Source organism: Notolepis coatsorum (genome assembly GCF_963971535.1).
Source record: "Notolepis coatsorum genome assembly, chromosome: 9".
Lineage (NCBI taxonomy): Eukaryota > Metazoa > Chordata > Actinopteri > Aulopiformes > Paralepididae > Notolepis > Notolepis coatsorum.
The window spans coordinates 37,001,661-37,027,685 of record NC_140173.1 but is presented as its reverse complement, the minus strand read 5'-3'; the positions used below and the strand labels follow the sequence as shown (position 1 = coordinate 37,027,685).

The window sequence follows — 26,025 nt, the reverse complement described above, 5'->3', positions numbered from 1 at the left end:
ATGTCCGGAATGGAGCGCAGGGGAGCCGGATGCACCCCCTGATTTAGCGTCCCCACTATCACAAGTTTTAGCAATACCTAAATGGTCATGTGCCAACATTTACATGTGATGCCCACATCCCATTGGCAACACCATTTGACGCTCAGTATTCCAGTCTTCTCCACACCTCAAATCTCCTACACCCTGTCTAGGTGTGCAACACCCCCTCCTCTATCACAAAAGTCTGATTCCTACTAGCAGTAGCACAGGCCACTGCCGCAAAACAATTTGATAGGGAGGAATCACTGTGCTGAGCAGTGATCAATGCTTGACGAGTCAGTGGTAGTGAAACGTCAGCAAACTTGGGAATTACCAGCTTCCCCTGAACGCTACTTACAGCAACCTCTTCCATCTTTCCAATAGATGGTCCCCTGTCCTCAGCGTCACTCAACGTCAAAGCTTGAGTTCGCTTCCTGTCCTGTGCCTTGGTGACAACACAAGCAGAAAAAACATTGGGGTGATTATTAATCAATTCATCACAACACAAGTCAGTCAATGGAGCGTTTTCAACCTCCAACACAGGGATCACACTCTCCCCAGCAATATCGTTCCCCATGATAAACTCAACACCCTCCACAGGGAAACATGGGCGAACGGCGACAGGAAAACAACCTGTGATCAGATCTGACTGTACATGCACCTTATGCAACGGCACGCGCATACACCCCATTTCAATACCTCTTACCATCGCACTAGACTGACAGTAAGAGTTTTCATTTAGTGGTAAGACATCAGCCAGGATGAATGACTGAGAACCACCTGTATCACGGAGTATTCTCACCTTCCGTTGGTCACAGATGTCACCCGACAGTGACACATAACCATCAAACAGAAAGGGTTTAAAACAGTCATCACTTTCTTTTTCCAGAGAGCTATTCTGGTCAGAACATGACACTGTACCAATCAACCCCACACCTTTTGGTTTCTGAGCTGACCCTTTTTTCTCCTGTCGCTTCCTCAGCGTATGACATCCCTTTACCATATGGCCTGTCTTTTTACAATAATTGCACACCACCGGTCTCTTAGACGGCGGTGAGCGTGGCTGGAATGCTGACTCACGAGGAGTGAATGAGCCACCTCCACTACATACAGTAGGACATACAAAAACACTTTTGCGTGAACATTCAAACTCGTCTGCCGAAATAGCAGCCTGTCGGAGTGTTGACACCCCCTGCCCATGTAAATATAGCACAGCTTCGACTGGCAGGGTGGCTTTGAACTGCTCCACAAGTACCAATTCACTCAATGATGCAAAGTCTTTTACCTCACACGCAGAACACCACCGATCAAAATTAAGTCTCTCCTCCAGGGAGAAATCAACATGGGTTTGGGAAGGAGTTTTACGGTGGTTTCGAAAATGCTGCCTGTATGCTTCTGGTACCAGTTCGTACACACGCAAGACAGCGCTTTTCACACGCTCATAGTTTAAGCTGTCATCCAACGACAACGCGGCATGTGCTTTTCGTGCCTTCCCTGTGAGCCTGCCTTGCAACATAATTGCCCACATGCCCACTGGCCAACACAGAGCCTGCGCGGTGCGTTCAAACACAGTAAAAAACAACTCCACTTCAGACTCATGAAAAAGGGGATCCAAGGACATATGCTGGCTAATATCAAAGGGTGCCTGGGAGTCGGAAAGTACTGGAGAGGAAGTGGCGCTACGCCTAGCGTCACCACACACCAATTCTAGTTTCCTCATCGCCAATTGAAATTCCCTATCAGCCGCCTTCTCCTCTTTGTCCCTCTCTCTGTCTCTCTCCTCCATGTCTCTCACCTCCTTCCTCTCTTCCCATTCTCTCTCCTCCTTTCTCTCTTCTCTGTCTCTCTCCTCCTTCCTCTCTTCTCTAATCTCTCTGCGCAAAACCGCCCTCTCCTCTAGACAGGCTAAACGCAGCTCAGCGCTCAGTGCGCTCAAGTCACCAGCAGAAGTAACACTGGTATGTTCCGAACCTAGTGCAGAGTCAACACCATCAAGATCCGACACACCAACATCCTGATCACAAACTTCCATAGCTCTACTCTCTACCACAGAATACAGTTATGAAAGAAAGTACACTCCCGTAGCAACACACAATACTACCCAACCAATCAGACTTCAATAAGCCCTACAAAATAGCCACTTCACTGATAGTACTCAACAATGTCCCTGTGCAACACTCAACAGCCACATTATGCAGTATGACAACCTGACCAATTCGATTTAATGTCCACATCTAACATTCATAAAAATAATAAATGTCGGTTCTAACACCTAACTAGGATCACACTGGGTAACACTAACTACCCCGTCTAAACTACTTCCCTAGCGGAATGAGGACTACACATATCTTCAGTCGCTTACCGATTTCATTGCGCACTCCACCGGAATAGACGACGCGTGCCCCCCTCCCCCTAACCAAAGCAGGTGATCCACCCTTTACCTATGTGGAAAAAAATAGAATGGTTAAGAGCATAACTCACAACAATGGTTTACAACAGTCAAGTGTGCAGCACGGAAATATGGATATATAATAATACAACTTACCAAATGAAAAGACGCAAACTACCTGACACGCTCCAATCGACAAGTTCACATGTCACATGCCCATGTCATGTACCAACAAGGAACTATCCAATTGTGCAACCAGCAAGCTCCCATGTCACAAGGACACAAAAGACCAGCATAAAGCCCTCATGTCACAAGTACACAGAAGACCGGCATTGAGCCCCCATGTCATGTGCTAAGGTCTAATGACCACATATTATAGAAACTTGAGGCAAGCTGCACATGAACAAAACAACCCCCTCAGTAGATGCTTTTAAAGCAAGGTCCCGGCAGATAGTAAAACAACACAAACGCGCTTTCAAAAGGTAAATTATATTTATTATCTGGGGCAGGAATTCAAACCTCCACCTGTAATATGAGTATTTAACAAAGGGAAAAAACAACCCACAAACAATTAACAAACAGGGAGAAAGGTAAGGGGAGAACAAACAAGTAATATAATAATAGAGTAAGGCACAAGAGCCAACACAAGCCCTAGTGACCTAGTGTCACAGGACAAGTCTGGGAATCCCCCAGCAACTGTACACAATGTGCCCAGCACAATATAGTTCCACACAAACAGTGGCAAAAAGGCAGAAGGCCCAATACATAGATATATATATATATTACTTCCACACAAGTGGCAAAAAGGCAGAAGGCCACAATATATATATATATATATATATATATATATATATATATATATATATATATATATATATATATACTCACCTGGTAGCTACACCAACACAAATATAATGCCTACCAGGTAAGTGGTGTGAACAGCAAGGTCACACGATAGACCAGTCCCACACAACAGTGGAAACAAAGGGCAGTATTATAACAATTATTCCACACAAACAGTGGTAAATCAAGGGCAGTGTTATAATAATTCCACACAACAGTGGTAAACAATGGCAACCTCCAACAGCCTGGTCACTGGTAACTGACACAGAGAGGCGCGCGGATGAGTGTGTGCTGTCTGGTATATCTGTCCACCCGTCCCTCTTGAAGTGATTGTCATCAGCTGTTACCCATTAGACAATCAGCACTCTTCAGTGTAGGGACGGGCGGCACCTGATAGCGAAAAAGAGACAGCATTAGCTATCATTCAAACACACACACACATCACAGTTACATACAGTATGGCTGAACTACTTGTCGGACACATCGGACATGAATCATGGGTAAAGGTAACAACGCCTCCTCCAAATTGAGCGGCTTCCTATAATAGCTGATACTGAGCAGTACCTGGCTAACTGCTTGGCCTTCCTTTTGGGGAGACCGGCTATTTGTAGGCCCCTCACAACCAACTTGTGCACATGCCCTAGGCTGCCAAAGATAAAAACTAGATGTTTACATCTGTAGCCTAGCTGTGAGATGGTCTGCTGTAGCTGTTGGTATTTCAACACTTTGGTTAGAAAGGCTTCTTCTAAGCTGTAATCAAAAGTACAGCCAACCTCAAGAATGGACACCTCCCTAAGGTGTTAATTTACAACAAATACATCAGGGGGGTTATCTGTAATATTAGAGAACACAGAATGATCATTGCACAGGTAAACATGCTTGGCTTCACAGTAGAATGCTTAAACAGCGTGATGGAAGACCTAAAAATAGAAGAGATATCTTTCGCTATCACACACACAGACACACACACACACAGAGCCTGGGGTCTATTCACTTTAAACGTTCCAATTAATAATTTAATTAATAATTTGTTAATTAATTTGATAATGCTCGACTATGCTCCTCAGTGTCGTACTCCCAATACATAAATACCAAAACAATACTATTACAAAACAAATTAAGAATATGATTATTGAGTTCACTTTCCTCCCAAAACAAACATTAACACATCCCACGCCGGAAACGGCTTACGACGTGTTTCAAGTTCATGCGAATACTGCCAATCCACGGCGTACGACGTTATTGAGATCATATTTAATTTTTTCGCCATGTTATTCATAATTCCCTCACGGAGCCTCGTCTGATGCAGTGGGAGCATGCACAACTCTGCAACGCTTCAATACTGCTGCCTGGTGGATGATCGGCGTGTTGCCAAACCGGAAATGGACGAGTCGATCTCGGTGCGTCTGGGAAATGCGTCCGGCACTCACATATTGTTGCGGGACTGTATACACACGTCCGTGTGTAGCGATCGCTGCCATAATGCAATAATCGATACGATTTGGCCGTTTATTATGATTATACAAACCGGAAATGGATTTAGGAGATCGCCGTCAAATAAGTGGGATCTTTTTCCTCCAGTCTGAGAGAAACGGGGTTTATTCAATGTATATGATGTATAGATTGGGGGGAGATGACCACAGCTAAAACGGTGCCGGGTCAGAGAGATCAAAATGTGCATGGTTTGCCTATGAAGAGGGTGATAGAACAGTGGTCCAGTAGCCAGCAGAATGAGCAGCCAGCGAGAGAATGTTTTGAATTCCTTGGAAGAACACATAGATAAGAGTGTACTGTAGGCCCAGAGCAGGAGGGAGAGAGGTACATCTTTAATGAAACAGTAGAGAAACGTTTTGAAATGTGTGTAAAGGTTAAACGCGGTTGTCATGACAGCGCGGCACATGACAACCAGAAAGGGGTGGGCCGTCGTTGCTACGACGAAGATCTATAAGTCGAACGGTGTTTCCGGGTGTAAGGCAGACTAAAATCTGACGGAGACTAAGAGGGGAGAAACCAGAAGAGACTCTCTCTCCTCTCACCACGGAGGGGGGGGGGGGGGAGGAAGAATGCCACATCATCATTAGCTTCGGCTAACGCGAGGAGGGTTAGGCTAAAGACCAGGCCTGACCACCAGTGGACTGAATAGAAGCAAAAGGACAATAGACTGAACACACCAAAAGATCATTAGAATAGACTCTTCAATGACAATACAATCTGTTAACATCTGAGCTGAGGTTTCTGTTTATCAAATAAACCACGCTTTTCCTTGTAAGGTATTTCACATTGTCGAAGTGTCGAATTCTTACGGAGGTGGAGAATTGTTATGGTTTGCGGATTGTACTAACGGGGAGAAATAAGGATCTAACAGTTGGTGCCGTGACCCGGATTTGCAAGAGATAAAAACAACAGGAACAGTTGGTTGCCGATGACAGCCGGATTTGCAAGAGATAAGAACAACGGATAAAGACTTTTTCAATAATGGGGCGACAGTGGACAACAGTCATCGTGTGTGGGAGAATCATGATCGAGCAAGGCCGGCCAGCCCTGGGAGAGAGCGGCGAGTCGAGCGGTCAGGAGGCGAACCAGCGCTGTAGGAGAAACAGCGCTTAGGAAAAAGATGTGAGTTCACTGTGCACACGGTTGTTTTGATCTTTTAAGCCAAATAAAAACGAACAGATAGTGCATCCGTAAACATTTCTAGTTTGACACAGAGAGAATGCCAGCTGTAATAATATGAGCACAGTGATTTAGTTGATTACTGTTCAAAACACAGAAAGCGGGAAGCGGGACTGTGACGTGAAGGGGGCAGTGAACAAACGTTACGGGTGTGGTCGGTAGCGAGAGAATGTTTGAGGCATTAAAGGGACAGTGAAAAAAAAAAGAGAGTAGCCATTTGCTTTTCCTCATAAGGTATTACGCTGTGTCGGAGTGTCGAATTCTTACGGAGGTGGAGAATTATTATGGTTTGCGGAGTGTACTAACGGGGAGAGATAAGGATCTTATCAGCCAGTGTCGGAGACGTCGGGACCATTAAAATGACACAACGCAGAGGAATTGGATGGAGAGCCAAACAGACGAAGACGTAATACTGGCCAGATTGATCAGGATCTAACAAGTCTCATCGTCGAACGGTAAGAGGACACTGTTACGAACTGGCTCAAGCTTGCAACAAGAATAGGGAGACACGGGCACAATTTAAGAAATAACAAAGAATTTATTATCAGAAATTTAAAGGAGCAGCCAATATATATGAGTATCAGTGTGTCAGCAGTGTGTGGATGAGTGTATGTGCAGCATACTTGTGTAAGTGTAAAAGCAAAGAAAAGCAACCAAAACAAATGAACCAAAAGTAACAGCCAAAATTACCAAAGAACCAAACAATCAACAAACAGCAATCCAGACAAACAAAGAACCAAAAACAAATGGGGAGTTCGCCAGAGATCAGAGGCAGCCTCTCTCTATTATCCTGCCTGGGACACACCGGCCCAGGTGTGCACCAATTAGCTGACGAGCCTTCCCCAGTTCTGCTCTGCCAGCCAGAGCAGAGGAAGACAACACAGTGTGGGGGAGGGTCGTCACAACACTGACGTCATTTTCAGCGCGTTTGTTTATTATTTTATTTATTGCCATGAAAAGATGCATGCATAACGACAGCATAGTAATGAAAACATTTAGTCGCAAACGAAAGCCAAAATCATAAAGGCAAGATCAATGAATTGTGAATATCAATTGCCATGTTCAAGATTCCTAATCAACAGTGAGTTACAAAAATAAGAGTTGGTTGAAGCAAAGACAAACAAACTGAGAGGGTGAACATGAGAATTAAAGTGAGTGGTACAGATGTACTTCGCTGAGGTTCTGTCTCGCTCTTCTCGACTCTCTCTCTCACTCGAGAGGATCGTCACGAGCGTCGCGGGAGGCGGTCGGAGGCGAGCTCCTGTCTTCTCTCTCTCTCCTTGTCCGTCGTCGTCTCTCTCTTCTCTCTTCTCTCGTCTTCTTCTCTCTTCTCTCTCTCTCTCTCTCTCTCTCTTCTTCCTCTTCTCCTGCCCTCCTCTCTCTCTCCTCTCTCTCTTCCATTCTCTTCTCTCTCTGCCTCTCTCTCTCATCTGCCTCTCTCTCTCTCGCTCTATCTCTCTCTTTCTCTCTCTCTCTATCTCTCTCTTTCTCTCTCCTGCCTCTGGCCTCTCTCTCCTCTCTCTCTCTCTCCTCTTCCTCGTCTCTATCTCTCTCTTCTCTCTCTCTCTCTTCTCTCTCTCTCTCTCTCTCTCTTTCTCTCTCTCTCTCTCTCCTCTCTCTCTCTCTCTCTCACTCCCTCTCTCCCTCTCTTCTCTCTCTCCCCCCCTCTCAGAGGAGCTCTGGTCTATGACCTGCGGTCTCAGTGTGATGTCATCAGGGTGACTAAGACGGTGCGTCCGTACCGCATGGTGATCTGCCCCGTGAACGAGAACAAGGCGGGGCTTATGGTCAGCGACGGCAGAGTGATGCTGTGGGAACTCAGAGCTCACAGCACCAAGACACACACCACCAGGTACACACACACATAAACACACACAGCACCAAGACACACACCACCAGGTACACACACACATAAACACACACAGCACCAAGACACACACCACTAGGTACACACACACACATAGACACACACAGCACCAAGACACACACCAGGTAGACACACACATAAACACACACAGCACCAAGACACACACCACTGACACCAGGTACACACACACACATAAACACACAGCACCAAGACACACACCACCAGGTACACACACACACATAAACACACACACCACCAAGACACACTACCAGGTACACGCACACATAAACACACAGCACCAAGACACACACCACCAGGTACACACACACATACACACAGCACCAAGACACACACCACTAACACCAGGTACACACACACATAAACACACAGCACCAAGACACACACCAGGTACACACACACAAAAACAAACACAGCACCAAGACACACACCACCAGGTACACACACACACACATACACACACAGCACCAAGACACACACCAGGTACACACACACAAAAACAAACACAGCACCAAGACACACATCACCAGGTACACACACGCATGCACACACACAGCACCAATACACACACCAGGTACACACACACATCAACACACACAACACCAAGACACACACCACCAGGTATACACACAAAAACACACAGCACCAAGACACACACCAGGCACACACACATATCAACACACACAGCACCAAGACACACACTACCAGGTACACACACAAGTAAACACACACAGCACCAAGACACACTACCAGGTACACACACATCAACACACACAGCACCAAGACACACTACCAGGTACACACACATCAACACACACAGCACCAAGACACACTACCAGGTACACACACACACATAAACACACACAGCACCAAGACACACACCACCAGGTACACACACACATACACACACACCGTACCAATACACACACCACCAGGTACACACACACATAAACACACACAGCACCAAGACACACACCACCAGGTACACACACATACACACACAGCACCAAGACACACACCAGGTACACGCACACATCAACACACACAGCACCAAGACACACACCACTGTTAGATTTGGATCAATCAGCCAGTATCACCTCTCCATCGTTGTCGTTGTGTAGTTTCTGCATTGTGTTTATTTCTCTCTGTCTTCTCATACTGGCTGTACAATCTTTGTCATCTCCCTTTAATGCAATCCGTAAGCATAAGAATTCGACACTGGGCCGCGTAGTACCTTTCTTGGAATCGTTGTTTATTACATAAACAAAAGCCTCAGATGTTACCCATTTCGTATTGTCCTTGAAAAGTCTTTGATGGAACACTAAATTCATTATTCTATCGTCTCTTCTGCTGTTTAGTCCAATGGTGGCTGAGGCCTTGTCGTTAGCCAAAACCCTTCTCCCGTTAGCCAGGGCTGTACAGTGCAACATATATATCGCATGTGCTACAGCAACAGCGGTCTGTGCGATGAATGGATTTACTTCGGTAGCACTGGTGCGATAGGCATTCGGTTCATATCGATTATTTTGAAAATCCTGTCGCGGGTCTCATTTCCGCCTAAGCGCAGCTCCAGCTATAATAACTATGGCTCCGGCAGCTAGCAACGCTCAGTTCATTTCGATACTCTTATTTTGAAAATCCGTGGTGTCGTGACTCATATCTGCTCCACAGCACACGGCTCTGACACAACAGTCACAACACCCTGAAGAAGGCCATGTAGGCAGAAACATGTCGGTTTTTTAAATATTTTTCTAAATAATGTAAGCCAACAAATAAAGGCTTTTTAAAAATGTGTAGAGCTGCCTTGGATCTCAACCTTTCTTTTATAAACGAATCCTACCCCGGATTTAATCCAAAGAGCACCTACCTGAAACAAAACAAGAACGCTGAAGCCCTCTCCATATCCTCTGTTTTGATATACATTATATACATTGAAAAAACCTCGACATCCTTCACCACTAACACCAGGTACACACACACACACACACACACACACACACACACACACACACACACACACACACACACACACACACACACACACACACACACACACACACACACACACACACACACACACACACACACACACACACACACACACACACACACACACACACACACACACAGAAAGAGAAAGAGACAAGGGCACAAGAAGTAATAATAATAAATGTCAAAATAGCAATACTGTCTTTTATAGAGGCTGCAATGTCGGTCCCTTGTCCCTGTTTTCTTTTTATTCTCCATTAACCCTTTCACTGCCGCACTACCAAAACGGTTAACCCGTTCACTGCGATAATACACATAAGGTTAACCCTTTCACTGCCACACAACAGTCGGTTAACCCTTTCACTGCCACACAACAGCAGGTTAACCCGTTCACTGCGACAATACACAGACGGTTAACCCTTTCACTGCCACACAACAGCCGGTTAACCCGCGGTTGTGTGATAGTAAAGGGTTAACCTTCTGTCGTGTGGCAGTGAAAGGGTTAAAGACAACCGTCCTCCTGGACTCCTCAAGTACAAACAGATGAACCTCTAATCTAAATGTCCTCTCTGTGTCTCAGCTCAGTTCTAACTTCTAAACTCTCTCCTCTCTCTGGGTCTCAGCTCTGCTCTGTCTCCGCTCTACTCTCCGGTCTCCTTCTGTGGAGCTCCACTGGGACAGCACCAGAAGAGGATCCAGGACCTCTCCCTCAACACCATGATCAGTACGTCCCTCATGTCACACACTGATGTCTGGGGATGTAACGATGCATCAATTCGGTTTGAAAATGTTAGAATAGATTATAATCAAAATGTATCGAAATTATTAAAAAAAAGAGAAAAATCTTTTTTATTTTTATTTTTACTGTTTTTTTTCCCACATTCATGCTGAGTGAATCAGTTCTTCCAGCCACATTTGTGTATACTTAATTTTTTGGGGCATTAACTGATTCAAATGTATCGAATCGAATCGTGGTCAAACAACACCACGCCTACACACCCAACACACACTGATGTCACAACACCACAACTACACACCCAACACACACTGATGTCACAACACCACACCTACACACCCAACACACACTGATGTCACAACACCACGCCTACACACCCAACACACACTGATGTCACAACACCACACCTACACACCCAACACACACTGATGTCACAACACCACACCTACACACCCAACACACACTGATGTCACAACACCACACCTACACACCCAACACACACTGATGTCACAACACCACACCTACACACCCAACACACACTGATGTCACAACACCACACCTACACACCCAACACACACTAATGTCACAACACCACACCTACACACCCAACACACACTAATGTCACAACACCACACCTACACACCCAACACACACTGATGTCACAACACCACGCACAACTAAGCACTTCCTGGCAGATAACAAGATGAGAGTTAACCTACAAATGAGACAGTTCAATGATTTAACTAAGAGATTCACTGGGATAAAAGTTTTTAATGGATAGATATTCAGATATTTACAGTACAATGAGATTGACAGATAGCTAAGCCGGCCGATCAACAGCCTTCTGGTGGCAGATAACAGAACAGCACTTCCACAAGACATTATATTAAGATCAACACAAGAGCATATTGCTGCCGGTAGAATGGAGCTAGGAAGCGTCTGGTAATCAGAAGGTTAGGGTTGGACAGTGGCTCAGGAGGTAGAGTGTCGTCTGGTAATCTGAAGGTCAGGGTTAGCCCAGGGGTGGGCAATTAAAAAAGGGGCCACATGAGAAACCTGAACTGTGTTGGAGGGCCGAACCAATGATAACTTGAACTTAATTCTGCTCAATATTCATTATCTCCCATTGTAAAAAGTAGCAAATTATATATTTTGATTAGCTGCTACTGGTAATCAGAAGAATAAACATATAAAAATATAGAAGTAATAAACAGTAAAAACAAACAATCATTACATCAGTGTTCCATTTTATTTTCAACTAGTTAATCTTCACAAACACTGAAGAGATGTTTTACAGTATGTTAAAAGACATGCACTTGATCAACTTGATACAACAAGCAATACATGCTTTAAATTTTTTTCAGTTATTTTTACTTGTATGAGTAACTAGGAGGGATATGAGGACTCTGTGTATGAGTAACTAGGAGGGATATGAGGACTCTGTGTATGTGTAACTAGGAGGGATATGAGGACTGTGTGTATGTGTAACTAGGAGGGATATGAGGACTGTGTGTATGTGTAACTAGGAGGGATATGAGGACTGTGTGTATGTGTAACTAGGAGGGATATGAGGACTGTGTGTATGTGTAACTAGGAGGGATATGAGGACTGTGTGTATGTGTAACTAGGAGGGATATGAGGACTGTGTGTATGTGTAACTAGGAGGGATATGAGGACTGTGTGTATGTGTAACTAGGAGGGATATGAGGACTCTGTGTATGTGTAACTAGGAGGGATATGAGGACTGTGTGTATGTGTAACTAGGAGGGATATGAGGACTGTGTGTATGTGTAACTAGGAGGGATATGAGGACTGTGTGTATGAGTAACTAGGAGGGATATCAGGACTGTGTGTATGAGTAACTAGGAGGGATATGAGGACTGTATGTGTAACTAGGAGGGATATGAGGACTGTGTATGAGTAACTAGGAGGGATATGAGGACTGTGTGTGTGTAACTAGGAGGGATATGAGGCCTGTGTATGTGTAACTTTTTACTTGTTCAGTGAGAGAAATCCAGTCTGGCTTGGGTTTGAACAAGTGCATTGAAATCTGGCTGAATTGCAGTTTGACATTTAGTTCATTGAGTAGTCCAGTCACATCTACAGCCACCTGACAGCTGTGTGGTATAGCTTATGTTGCCCAGGCTGAGCCACTGACAGCTGTGTGTATCGTTAGGATTTTATCGATAATACTACTCTTATCGATACTGCTTAATGGACTAAGAAGACATACCTACTCTACTGTCTTTAATGGACTAAGAAGTCACAGACTTCTTAATAGACTAAGAAGTCACTCTCTACTATGTTTCTTTAGCTCACTCCTTACGCTTGTTATTTCTCACTCTCTTGTTCTCTTCCTGTCTCTCTCTTTCTGTCTCTTTCACACCCTTTCTCTCTGTTCAATCTTTCCCTCCACCTCTCTCCTCCTTTATCCCTCCTTCTCTCTCACTTCCCTCCTTATCTCCCCCTCTCACTTCCCCCCTCTCCTCCCTCTCTCCCTATCTGAGCCATGGTGCCTTCTATAGTATATAGGAGCTGACTACAGCCTGGAGCGAGGACATTATTCTGACACTTAAACAGTAAATCGTCTAGCCTGCAGGCAGACAAACATATCCTACTGCGTGATACTAAATAATGTATAGATGCATGTCCAACCACTGAATGATACTATCTGATGTTAATAATGTATATAAACACATATCTAACCACTGACTGATAATATCTGATGTTAATAATGTATATAAACACATATCTAACCACTGACTGATAATATCTGATGTTTATAATGTATATATCTAACCACTGACGGATAATATCTGCTGTTAATAATGTATAAACACATATCTAACCACTGACTGATATTATCTGATGTTAATAATGTATATAGACACATATCTAACCACTGACTGATAATATCTGATGTTAATAATATATAGAACCATATCCAAACACTGACTGATAATATCTGATATTAATAATGTATAGAACCATATCCAACCACTGACTGATAATATCTGATGATTAGATGGCATAAATTATATAATTATAATAATATAATTATTGAACTTGATTAATGATTGGAGGAGGGCTTTAGACTTAAAATATTCATTATCTCACAAGAGAAAACACAAATATAAATGTTAGGGTGCATCAAAATACACATTTCCAGCGTATTGATTTGTATGGGTGCTAAAAGTGTTACCATCCATGTAAAAACAATACATGCAAAATATTTTTGCAATACGAGGTGATTTAGATGTGCAACGGTACATCAGTACATGCTGTCCTCCCCCAACATGGCCTGCTGTTAGTGTCTGTGTGTGTCTGTGTCTGTGTGTGTATGTGTGTGTGTGTGTGTGAGTTGCAACATTGTTTCATCTCGCACCTGGTCCTGCAATTTTTGGGGGGATGGGCGGGATGGGCCTATAAATAGCTTTACCTGTGTGGCTCTGCATCAGAGTTTACTCAATTCCCCCAACTCCACCATCACCCACCACATGATCCAGCTCTCCAACTATATCTCCAGCTATCCAGTTCTCACAAGATGGCGTCGCCGCCCTTAGGCTCCCGCCAGAGCAGCCGCAGCCTGGTCTTTGGTCTGGGCCCCAGCATAACCAATGCAGATGCCATCATCACTGGTGCCAAACTGCCAAGTGGTCGCCAGATCTTGCGGTGCATGCTGCACAACTGCGACACGCAACTGCATGCCAAGCGGCCAGGTTTGACCGGAGCCTTGTCACGGTTCCATGCGGCTAAGGACGTTTTGGAGCAGGTGCAGCCATTTTATGGAAAGGCCAATATTCCAATGGTGAGTGATCGTCGAGCATGCGTCAAGATAGTAGCGCTTGTCGATGCTAGCAACAAGCTGCGGCAAATTCCAAAGGCCAGGCGCTCCAGTGAGGCTACAGCTCGACTGGTGGACGCAATGGAGCACAAGCTGGATGCCACATTCCCGCTGTGGTCTCCAAATGCAGAGGAGCTGATCTGTGATCCAGAGGACATTGCTTTCCTGGCCAGCATGAAGGGCGACAGAGTGGCCACATTTGGAGCATTGGATGCCAATCTGCAATCCAAGTTGAAGCGGCGACAGGAGCGTGAAGCAGCGCAGCAGGCATGCTTTACCAAGGAGCAGCAGGAGATGACTGCGAGGTCCAGCATGGCGGTGGTGTTGGAAAGCGAAAGTGATGAAGACAGCAATGCAGATGAAACAGCTGCTCCACCGGCTGAGAACACACCCACCCGTGAGCGTAAGAAGACTGGCACCACAGCCTTCATTCCATCAGACATTCTCAGCCGGCCGAGTCTTGTGTCACTGGCTACACGGTTGAAGATCACACCAATGCAGCATGCTGCCTTCACGCGCGGTCTGATCGAGGAATCCGGTGGCAATTCGGCAATGGTCTCCACATCCTACGCAACAGCAGACCGAGCGCGCCGCCACGTGTTGCAGGCCATCAGTGAGGACCAGCAAGAACAGTGGACACCACCTCCCATGTGCACCTTGCACTGGGACAGCAAGTTGACGCCAATGCTCAACAATGTGCGCCAGTTGGAGGAGCGTCTGACAGTGGTGATCGGAGACGCGGAGCGGCTCAAACTGCTTGGTGTGCCAGCATACATGAAGGGGACTGATGAGGCATGTGGAACGATCATTGCCCGGCTGACATGCAAGCTGCTGCAGGACTGGTGCTGCACCGATCAGGTTGTCAACATGGCATTTGACACCACCGCGTCAAACACTGGCCATCTCACGGCAGCCTGCATTGCCATCCAGCTCTCACTGGGTCGACCACTGCTCTGGTCCGGGTGCCGGCACCACATCGGCGAGGTGCTCCTCAGCCACATCTTCACTGACCTCAAGGTGGAGACGTCACGCTCGCCAGAGGTTACATTGTTTACACGTCTGCGCGACAACTGGAACCTGTTGCCACACAAGGACAGTGGCCCATTGGCCCGCTACATTCCTGGCGATGCCGAAACACCGTTCCTGGGCAAGTTGCGTGCTGAACTAATTGTGTGCGCTGCAGGAGTGCTCGACTACAAGCGAGGCGACTATCGCAAGTTCGTGCAGCTATGTCTTGTGTATCTGAGTGCAGACAGTGCAGAGCACACTCCAGTTAACTTCCAACGACCGGGAGCACTGCACAAGGCACGGTGGATGGCTAAGCTGCTCTACACTCTCAAGCTGGCCTTGATGGAGCAGCACATTGCCTTGCTTCCTCAGGGGACCATCACTACGCAGCAGCAGGTGCTGAAGATTCGGGCGTTTGCCAACTTCATCACGCACATCTACGCAACGTGGTGGTTGACCTGCGACACGGCCGTAGATGCGGCATGGAATGACCTTACACTCTACCACAACCTGTACGCATACAAGTCTGTTGACGAGGGCATCGCAGCATCAGCGATTAAGGCGCTGAAGCGGCACCTATGGTACCTGTCAGGCGAGATGCTGCCCCTGGCACTCTTCAGCACCAAGGTGCCAGTTGGCGAGCGGCGCGCACTTGCAGATGCTATATTGGAGCACAAGCCGGCTGATATATCCATGCAAGCCCCACAGCTCCGCTTTGGCACTGGCTTCGGCAAGCCAAAGTTTCCAACCCTCTCGCCGACCACCAGCTTGGCTGACCTCGCCAACCCAGACTGCTGGTTCGGCATGCACCTGCTGCACATCGATCCCGCGTTTCTTTCACTGGATGTAGAGGATTGGGTTACCAGTACAGCATTTCAGATGGGTGCAGTGAATGTACGTGCCATCAATGTTGTGAATGACTGTGCCGAGCGTGGCGTCAAACTGACGTCAGACTTTGTGGCAGCAGCCAGGAGCGAGGAGCACCTGCAGAATGTGCTACAGGCAGTTGAGCATGACCGCTCAACACAGCCAAATCTTCGCTGCTGCAAGCGCAAGCTGGACCAGGTCTAGGACTCTAGGATGCTTGAGACATGTTTGAAAGACTATTTCAATGTTGTTATCAAACATTTTGTTCTTAAATGTTAGGGTTAATAAATGTTGTTCTCAAAAACTATTTCTTGCCGTTTTTGAAATTGCCTTGTCATGTTATCTAGTAAAACGCCCAAAAAGGCCAATTTTCATATATTTCACATGCTGTGTGGTACCTCTAAATCTCAACGAATCTTTCCCAAACTTTGCACAAATCATTTTTATGTTTGTCCGAACAGAATGCAACCCCACACAGATTGATATGTTGAGATTAAATTTTTGCATTGCAATTTGATGCACCCTAATAAATGTTTATGTAGATATGTCCCCCCTTTTCCTAAGAAACAGCACTGATAGCTGTAACATCACTGACCAGCAGCACAGACAGACTGATAGAACATCACTGACCAGCAGCACTTTCACTACCACACTACAGACAGTTAACCCTTTCACTGCGGCAAAACAGAAGGTTAAACCTTTCACTGCCACACGGCAAAGGGTTAGCCCTTTCACTACCACACTACAGACAGTTAACCCTTTCAATGACACCCGGCAAAGGATTATCCCTTTCACTACCACACTATAGACGGTTAACCCTTTCACTAACACACTACAGAAGGTTAACCCTTTCACTACCACACCACCAACGGGTTAACCCTTTCACTGCGACAATACAGAAGGTTAACCCTTTCACTGCCACACAACAAAGGGTTAGCCCTTTCATTACCACACTACAGAAGGTTAACCATGTCACTACCACACTACAGACAGTTAACCGTCTGTAGTGTGGTAGTGAAAGGTTAACCTTCTGTAGTGTGGTAGTGAAATGGTTAATATTAAATTAATAGAAACGTTCAAGTCCAGTTGGTTCTTATTGTAACTGCATATTAAATACCATCTCCCTCTCATCTTCTCACATCTTCAACTCTCACAGACACCCACTTCCAAAATTCTTCAAAAAAGAATCATACTGGCGGGCCTTACAGCTGCCAAGAAATGAATAGCCATGAGGTGGAATCAACCTGAAAAAAATCACAATATAATAATCAATTGGTCATTAACTTTTCTGGATGTCATATATTTGTTTGTTTGTTTGTTTGTTTATTAACACAGTTAAACAGAAGTAAAAACAATACATAATAAGTTATAACGATTGTGAAGGAGAAGTTAGAAGCCTAGAGGCTTATCAAGAACGTCCCCCGTTTTATAAAATCAAACATACAAAAATACAAAAATATGCATATTATAAAATACCAGAATACATTAAAAGATTTGTGTTAATACAAACATACATACACACAGTACATACATGGATATACTGTGTACATAATAATATATAACAACCCACCCACCTGCCTATAAACCTACCCACCCACATAACCAAATGCATACCTACATGTATGACCTGTTATCTATCTACTACTTTTGGATGAGAATTTCTTTGTAGTTTGCTTTAAAAATAAGCAGAGATGGAGATTTCCTCAGCATAGGATCAGCTGCATTCCAAAGATTGGACCCTCTATACCTCACTGAGAACTGCCTAAGCCAGTAATCATTGGGCAATCCAATATTGCATTGTTTATTAGGGCAGATATTGTTTTTAATTTAAGAGCTGATCTCAACGAGGATGATCTAGAAGCAGTGTGGGCAGATATTTTATTTCCCAAAAGCAAGCCAATATTGATAGGAGTATTGTTGTGAAGGGCCAGATTAAACCGAATATATATATTTATTATATATATATATTTAATTGTATTTGTATATTCTCTAATATTCCTTGATATCCCTTGTATATTCCTTGTACAATATGCATTGAATATCCATTCTAGCCTACTGAACATCCCATAATAGTCTCCATTCTACTATTGGTCGAGACCTTGGTGCCAGGCTGCCATACCCCCCAGACCCAGTTCAAACGTACCGCTCAACATGTACGAACAAGTCCTAGTTCCGCGTAGGAATCTGGCTACCGCACCACTAATGGGACTATTTGTTCATAGTGCGTATATATACTGCGCTACTAAAGTAGGACTTCCTTTTTCAGTCCAGTTTCTTACCCTCCAATAGAGTGACAGACGTAAAGCCTCCCCGCGACGCCACGTGTGGGAGTAAGGCCAAGTTCGGCCTACCATCGGTATTGAGACATCGTGTATATTAATATTTGAATAGTCATATTTGGCACTATATCGTCGAGTTGGACGTAGTCTATTAAGCTAATAATAGTCTGTTAATATATAGTGCTTCGTACGGTGAGAATACTACCGTAGTCAGCACCCCATCGTTTCGGGCAGAAAACTGGCTGTTTATCCAGGATGATCGACCCCATGTGAGATTGCACCCGAGGAGCCCCAGAGCCGACGAGCGAGTGGACCTGTATACCGGATTATTCTACCGACGACAGCCCACCTTCCCAGGCACGGATTATGCTTTGTATACGTTGATTATTCCATGGATAAAGACCCCCGACACTGCCGTGTGTTGGAACCCCCCCCCCTGGAGAGGACGCAAGGTGAGGAGACGCTCTGCAAGACGAGGTCGCTTCACGTCTCTCCTCCGTGGACCGGAGGACGCCGGCCCACAAAGAGTCCACCTGCTTTCATCTGTGGTCCAAGGATCGCCGGCGCATTGAACGGCACTACAGTGGGTTCACCTGGGATACCCTTGGCCGGATGAGGCAGCCGGACTCTACCCCCCCCCCCCTTCCTACTCCTGTCGGCTTACAAGCGACCGGATTAACCCCCCCTTAGTGTATCCAGTCTATAATCATTAAAGTATCATTGCTGTTATTCCTTAACTATTCCAGGTCGTATATGTACCACCTGCGCCTTCAGAGATTGGACATTCTCTATTGATATACCGACGAATACTTGCCATAAAAGTGCATACTAATTCCCATTCATAAATGTGATTGATTTGATTAAGTGCTTGCTCTACACACCATCGCTGTGTAGAAATAAAGACCTATTTCTAATTCGTACATTTGTGTTGGATCCGTTTCATCTACGTGACAGTGTTCATCATAATATATTTATGCCGAGTACTGGGTGGCCGAATATTAAGTACAAAGGTAGTGGTAGTAAGTATCATATCTAGTAATACAGTCAGGGAATTGTACCCCTCAGTTACAATTGGTCCTTCGAGCCGGATGGTAATTAGTGTAATATTAATATAGTGTTATTAATATTGAAATGGCCTATGATGAACACTCCACGAAACGATCCTCCTAACCAACGCCCGCAGCGCGAACGACGGCTCCCTCAGTACTTAGAGGCTTACGCTGTCAGTCAACAACCTAGTCTTCTACTAACAGTAAACGCGGTAAAACTAGAAAGTAAAAGTATGTCTAACCCCAACGCCCAGACTACCCCGACCATAGAGGCCCCTACGGGTTCTAATGTAACTGACCAAGTTCACGGTGGGGACCAGTGGGAACCAGACATGACTTCACACCCCGCCAGTACTGAAGAAGTAGTCCCCGATGAGTCCCGGGAGGAATACAACGCTACCGAGACAGAACTCGGCACGGAAGAAGACGGGGAGAGCACCGTGGAGATAGAGCTCCAAGGCTCCGCAAGGAGTACCCCGAGGGAAGGCTCCCCTATACAACCGCCTTCTCCCAGCGAGGCAGAGAGGACCCTACAGCAGGCCTTCCTCATCAGCCTGAACGCCGCTGCTGAACGCGACCGACTGCAGATCCAGCAGCGGAGCGAAGAAGAGCATATACGTCTAGAAATAAGACGCATTCAGAGGGAAGAGAATGTGGCCCGAGACCGAGCAGACAGCCAGCGAGCAGCTGCTGGTGCTCTACGGGACGCAGAGCGCGACAGACAGCAAGCGCAACTAATAGAACAGCTGATCAGACGGACAACACCCTCTCCCTCCGCCAGAGGCTCCAGGAACTCGTCTAGACACACCTCCAGGGCGGCATCCCCTAGCCGAGTAAACAACCCTGAACTTGACCAACAGACGAGGTCTATACCCCCCACAGACCACCTCCCCCCACCGGTCCAAGCGAGACCTAGCAACCGGGAAGGAGCAGCATATCTAGTGATCCTGGCGCTGCTCTGATGGCTGCCTCTCTGATCGCTCCGACGAGACTGTGCTTTATTTTGTTAATTTTTATAGTATTAGGAGTTTTATTTGCACCAACTGTTGGTGCATTATATGTGTATGACCGTCAGTCAATCATTGACATTGGATTAAGAAAAACTTACCGATTGGATTACTCCCTGAATCAGCTTTCCGAACCGCAGCAATGGCCTTTGGAGATTCTCAAAACAATGGGACCAGATCCTGATCCCAGGAACAAAGGAATCACCAGGCGGCGAGGGAAGAGAGCTGGGATCCGTAACAGGCTGAGATCCAGACGACACCGTACACCACTTCCCAGTATATTGCTAGCCAATGTACAATCAATAGACAATAAACTGGATGACATCCGAGCAAGGATTCAATATCAAAGAGACGTTAGGGACTGCAATGTCCTTTGCTTCACCGAAACATGGCTAACACCGGAGGTTCCAGATCACGCGATTCAACCAGCGGATCAGTTCTTTATCCATAGGAAGGATCGGACACAATCAGAGTCCGGTAAACAACGTGGTGGAGGTATTGCCTTCATGTTTAACAAAAATTGGAGTGATCCAACGAATGTGAAGGAATTATCCAATCACTGCTCCCCAGAACTGGAATATATAACCATCAAGTGTCGTCCTTTCTTCCTCCCGAGGGAGTTAACGGCGATCATCCTGGTCGGAGTGTATATTCCACCGCAAGCCAACAACAACGCCGCGCTCTCCAGACTACACGACGAGGTAAACAATATACAAGCGACGAACGTTAACGCCGCCATTTTAGTACTGGGAGATTTCAATAGCGCCAATCTGAGAAAGGTATTGCCTGATTTCTACCAGCATGTGACTTGCAACACCAGAGGCGGTAACATCCTAGATCACTGTTACACGCAATTTAAAGGTGGCTACAAGGCTCATTCTGATAGTGGCTTTGGCAAGTCAGATCACGCATCCATTTTCCTTACACCAAAGTACAGACAAAGAATTAAAAGTACTCCCGTAGTCTCGCGAGAGGTGCAGAAATGGGATGTGACGTCAGAGGATACACTAGTGTCAGTGTTTCACAACACAGACTGGATTGTATTCCGCGACACAGATAACATTAATGCCTACACGGAGACAGTGCTGGACTATGTCTGTACTAGGGTGAAAGAAACAATCCCCACTACCAAAATGAAAGTTTACCCAAATCAAAAACCCTGGGTAGACAAATCCGTCCGTGAAGCTCTGAGAGAGCGCACCAAAGCATACAATGACGGCCTAGTGGCAGGCAACATGAACGACCACAAGGTGGCGCAACACAACGTAAGGAGGACAGTGTCAGAGGCCAAACGGCGCTACAGGGATAAAATTGAACTCCAGTTTGAACAAGCTGACTCTAGAGCTATGTGGCAGGGGCTCAAAACGATGACAGACTACAAAGGCGCCTCCCTCAAACTGAACAGTGACATCTCCTTAGCAAACGACCTCAATACCTTCTATGCGAGGTTTGATGCTGGTAATAACAACACCAGCTCACAAGCCTCGGCAATGGGGGGGGGGGGGTCGGCTGCTGATGGAGGCGCAGTGTTCAGGGTAACAGAGCATGAGGTGAGGCGGACCTTTAAAAAAGTGAATATCAGGAAGGCAGCAGGTCCGGACGGCATCCCCGGCCGCGTCCTAAAAGTCTGTGCCGACCAACTGGCCCCAGTATTCACTGACATATTTAACCTGTCCTTAGAACAGGCTGTCATCCCCACCTGCCTGAAGAAGTCCACTATTATCCCTGTACCCAAAAAATCCAAGCCTGCTTGCCTCAACGACTACCGCCCTGTAGCTCTCACCTCCATAGCCATGAAGTGCTTTGAGAAGCTAGTAAAGGGCTACATCTGCTCCTCCCTCCCCATCAACATGGACCCCCTGCAATTTGCATACCGCCCCAACAGGTCCACGGAGGACGCCATATCCCATGTGCTGCACACAGCAGCATCACACCTGGACAAGAGGCAGGGGAACTATGTGAGAATGCTATTCATCGACTACAGCTCGGCATTCAATACCATAGTCCCCTCCATACTCATAGCCAAGCTCAGGGACCTGGGCTTGGGCTATGACCTCTGCCAGTGGGTCTTGGACTTCCTGACTGGCAGACCCCAGGTGGTGAGAGCAGGCAACTGCACCTCCTCATCCATCACCCTCAACATAGGGGCCCCCCAGGGCTGTGTTCTGAGTCCCCTCCTCTACTCCCTGTACACACACGACTGTGTGGCTCAGCGGAGTAGCAATACAATCGTCAAATTTGCTGACGACACAGTGGTGGTGGGCCTGATCTCTGCCAACGACGAGAGGGCCTACCTGGAAGAGGTCAAGGTCCTGGCGGGATGGTGCCAGGAAAACAGCCTCTCCCTGAACGTCAGCAAAACAAAGGAGATGATTGTGGACTTCAGGAGGTCGGGGGTCAAGGACTACAGCCCCCTCAGCATCGACGGGGCACCGGTTGAGAGAGTCAACAGCTTCAAGTACCTCGGAGCCCACATATCCGAGGACTTGAAATGGACCATACACATTAACAGTGTGGTGAAGAAGGCACGACAACGCCTCTACTTCCTCAGGCGCCTAAGGAAGTTCCAAGTCAGCCAGAAGATCCTTAAGAACTTCTACTCATGTACAATAGAGAGCATCTTGACCGGCAACATCACCTCCTGGTTTGGGAATAGCACTGCAAAAGACCAAAGCAGACTACAAAGAGTGACACGTTCAGCCGAACGCACAATTGGAGGGGGGCTCCCCACCCTCCAGAACATTTACTACAAGCGTTGCAAGGGGAAGGCTAAGAGAATTATTAAGGACTCGAGCCACCCGAACAACTGCCTCTTTGAACTGCTGCCGTCAGGCAAGCGATACAGGAGTCTCAAGGCGAGCACAGAAAGACTCAGAAGTAGCTTCTATCCCCAGGCCATCAGGCTGCTAAACGAACAATGAATGAACACTACACAACAACAACCACCAAACACACATAGCACACACATCCACACGCACACACTCACTTTAAACAAACACACTGTAGCACCCACTACACACACTTTATAGCACACACCCACTTTAAACAAACACACTGTAGCACCCACTCCCCACACTTTATATTTATGGATGAAGGATTGCACTACAACTCGTACACCTTACTGTAAATTGTACCTAAAATTGTACCTCATCCCATTTCTGCTTTGCACTAGATAGTACTGTACATTAGTACACTGCATAGTTGTGTATTGTATATTATATGGTAACTCAGAACATTGTACATATGTCTATACCGAACAACTGTGACCTCATTTTCTTCTTCTAAATTCATGCTATATTATGTTATTATGTTATTTGATACTATCTTGTCTAGCACAGTCTCTGGAGCGTAACAGTAAGAAGCATTTTGTATGAAAGTATTCTGTACTTCTGTATGACAACTATTAAAGAACTTGAACTTGAACTTGAACTTGGAGAGGCTAAACCAGAGACTACAAGCACTGGATGACCTAACTGAAGACGAAGAGGAAGAGGAGGAGAACCATGCCCGACGACAGCACAGTACTCTACCGGACCAGGAGGTCCGGTACAGCCCAGGCTATACTCCCGCGGAGCTGCGCTACAGACCCCCGACTCTATACACGGGTGAGCACGACGCACGACCCGCACCGAGGAACAGCACCTGGACAAGCGGGCCATGGTACACTGCCGGTACCAGCCCATACCAAGGAGCGGGAGGAGACTCGCCTAGGAGGCCTCTCCCCCAACGCTCGCCGATGTATCCACAGTCAGCGTCATACATTGGCACGCCTATGGTACCCGACTTCACCCAAGAGAACCGGGCCCAGTATACAGAACTCCGCATGTGTCTGGAGACCATGTTGGTGGATGTATTGGATGAACGCCATAAATACGCCATCCTACTGAAGCACTTAAAGGTACCCCGCGCACATAATATAGCGCTCGCCTACGCGACTTCCACCACCCCATACACAGCAGCGCTGGTAGCATTGGACCAGAGGTATGGGCGCATATGGGATTACGTGATCCAGGAGATCCGACACATTGACCGCTCACCCCCAGCAATAGACAATCGAGCACTGGACGACCTGTCCATCAGAGTGCAGTCCCTGGTAGGGATGTTGGGAGCGCAGAGAGAGAAGGGGAGGCATGAACTTTACGCCAACTCAAATGTGGAAAGGATCTTGGAGAAGCTGCCGCCCGCTCGACAGGAGCGTTTTAGGCGGCAGAGAGACCACCGAGACCCGAATGGCCCCGAACCGAACCTCCTCGATCTAGCAGACTTCCTGGCGAGAGAAGTCAGCAGCCTACGGCTAGATACATTCGGACGGAGCACCCCTGGCTCCAGAGAAGGAACCAGACGACTAAATGATGGAAGAAGATCGGTGACTGTGATGCACCAATCGGAGTCAGTACCGAGCAGCAGGAGCCACAGTACCCCCTCCAGAACGGAGAAGTGGAAGATAGTGTGCCCCTACTGTGAGAAAGAACACTGGCTAGCGCAATGTGACTCCTTCCCCAAGCTGAACGCGGAGGAAGCAAGTCAATGGATAAAGTCCAACAAGCGCTGTTTTCGCTGTGCGCGCTCACACATGGCAGCCGAATGCCGCTTAAAGAAAAGGTGCACCAAGTGCGATGGAGCCCATCTGGACATACTTCACGACAGTAACAGACGGCGCCCTTCACCCGCACCATCCAGCAGCAAAGCGAGCGTCATGTACATCGATCCCGCCAGCAGCAGTGGAGCCCGAGTACTCCTAAAAGTAGTGCGCGTGACACTAAGCTACCAGAATAAAGTCCTGGACACTTACGCCGTCCTCGATGACGGGTCAGAGAAGACCCTTCTGCTCGCCTCCGCTGCGGCCCAGCTAGGGCTGCGGGGAAGCGAAACCCAAATGACAATTCGGACAATAAGACGAGATTTGAAGACGATAAAGGGCGAGAATGTCTCATTCTCTATCGCAGCAAGCGGCCAGCCTGAGCGACGGTACCAGATTACAGACGCTTTCACCAGCCAAGAAATAGGACTGTCGCGGTACACATACCCCGTCGCCAAGCTGATGGAGAAATATGCACATCTGCGCAAGTTACCGATCCCGCTCATAGACAATGCTATGCCGACCCTGTTGATAGGCTCCGACCATGCAGACCTCATTGTCCCGATAGACCGGGTTCATACCGGACCCAGAGGCTGTCCTGCAGCAGTCGAGACCCGTTTGGGATGGACTCTCCAAGGCCCGCTCGCCAAATCTCTCAACCAAAGTACAGCCAGTAGATGTCTCCACTCCCGAGTCACGGAGGGAGAAACCGCACTCCTGCAACACGTAGAGCGGCTATGGACCTTGGAACAAATGCCCTTTAAGAACGGAAAGAAAGACATTCGCTCTAAAGATGACATTTACGCCATTCACCTCCTCGAGACAGGGACCAAGAGAGTCCCGGTCAACGGCGTGTTGA

The 26,025-nt window shown here is 46.8% G+C and overlaps 1 protein-coding gene across 1 annotated transcript in view; it reads left to right on the top strand.

Annotated features, from left to right (window-relative positions):
• The window catches only part of wdr11 (WD repeat domain 11), a 191,267-nt gene that overhangs the window by 33,831 nt on the left and 131,411 nt on the right, over positions 1 to 26,025 (top strand). Inside the window, exons 8-9 of the mRNA XM_084321104.1 lie at positions 7,598 to 7,775; positions 10,421 to 10,521. Coding sequence (XP_084177230.1) covers positions 7,598 to 7,775; positions 10,421 to 10,521 — 279 coding nt within the window. The remainder of the gene's footprint in view (positions 1 to 7,597; positions 7,776 to 10,420; positions 10,522 to 26,025) is intronic.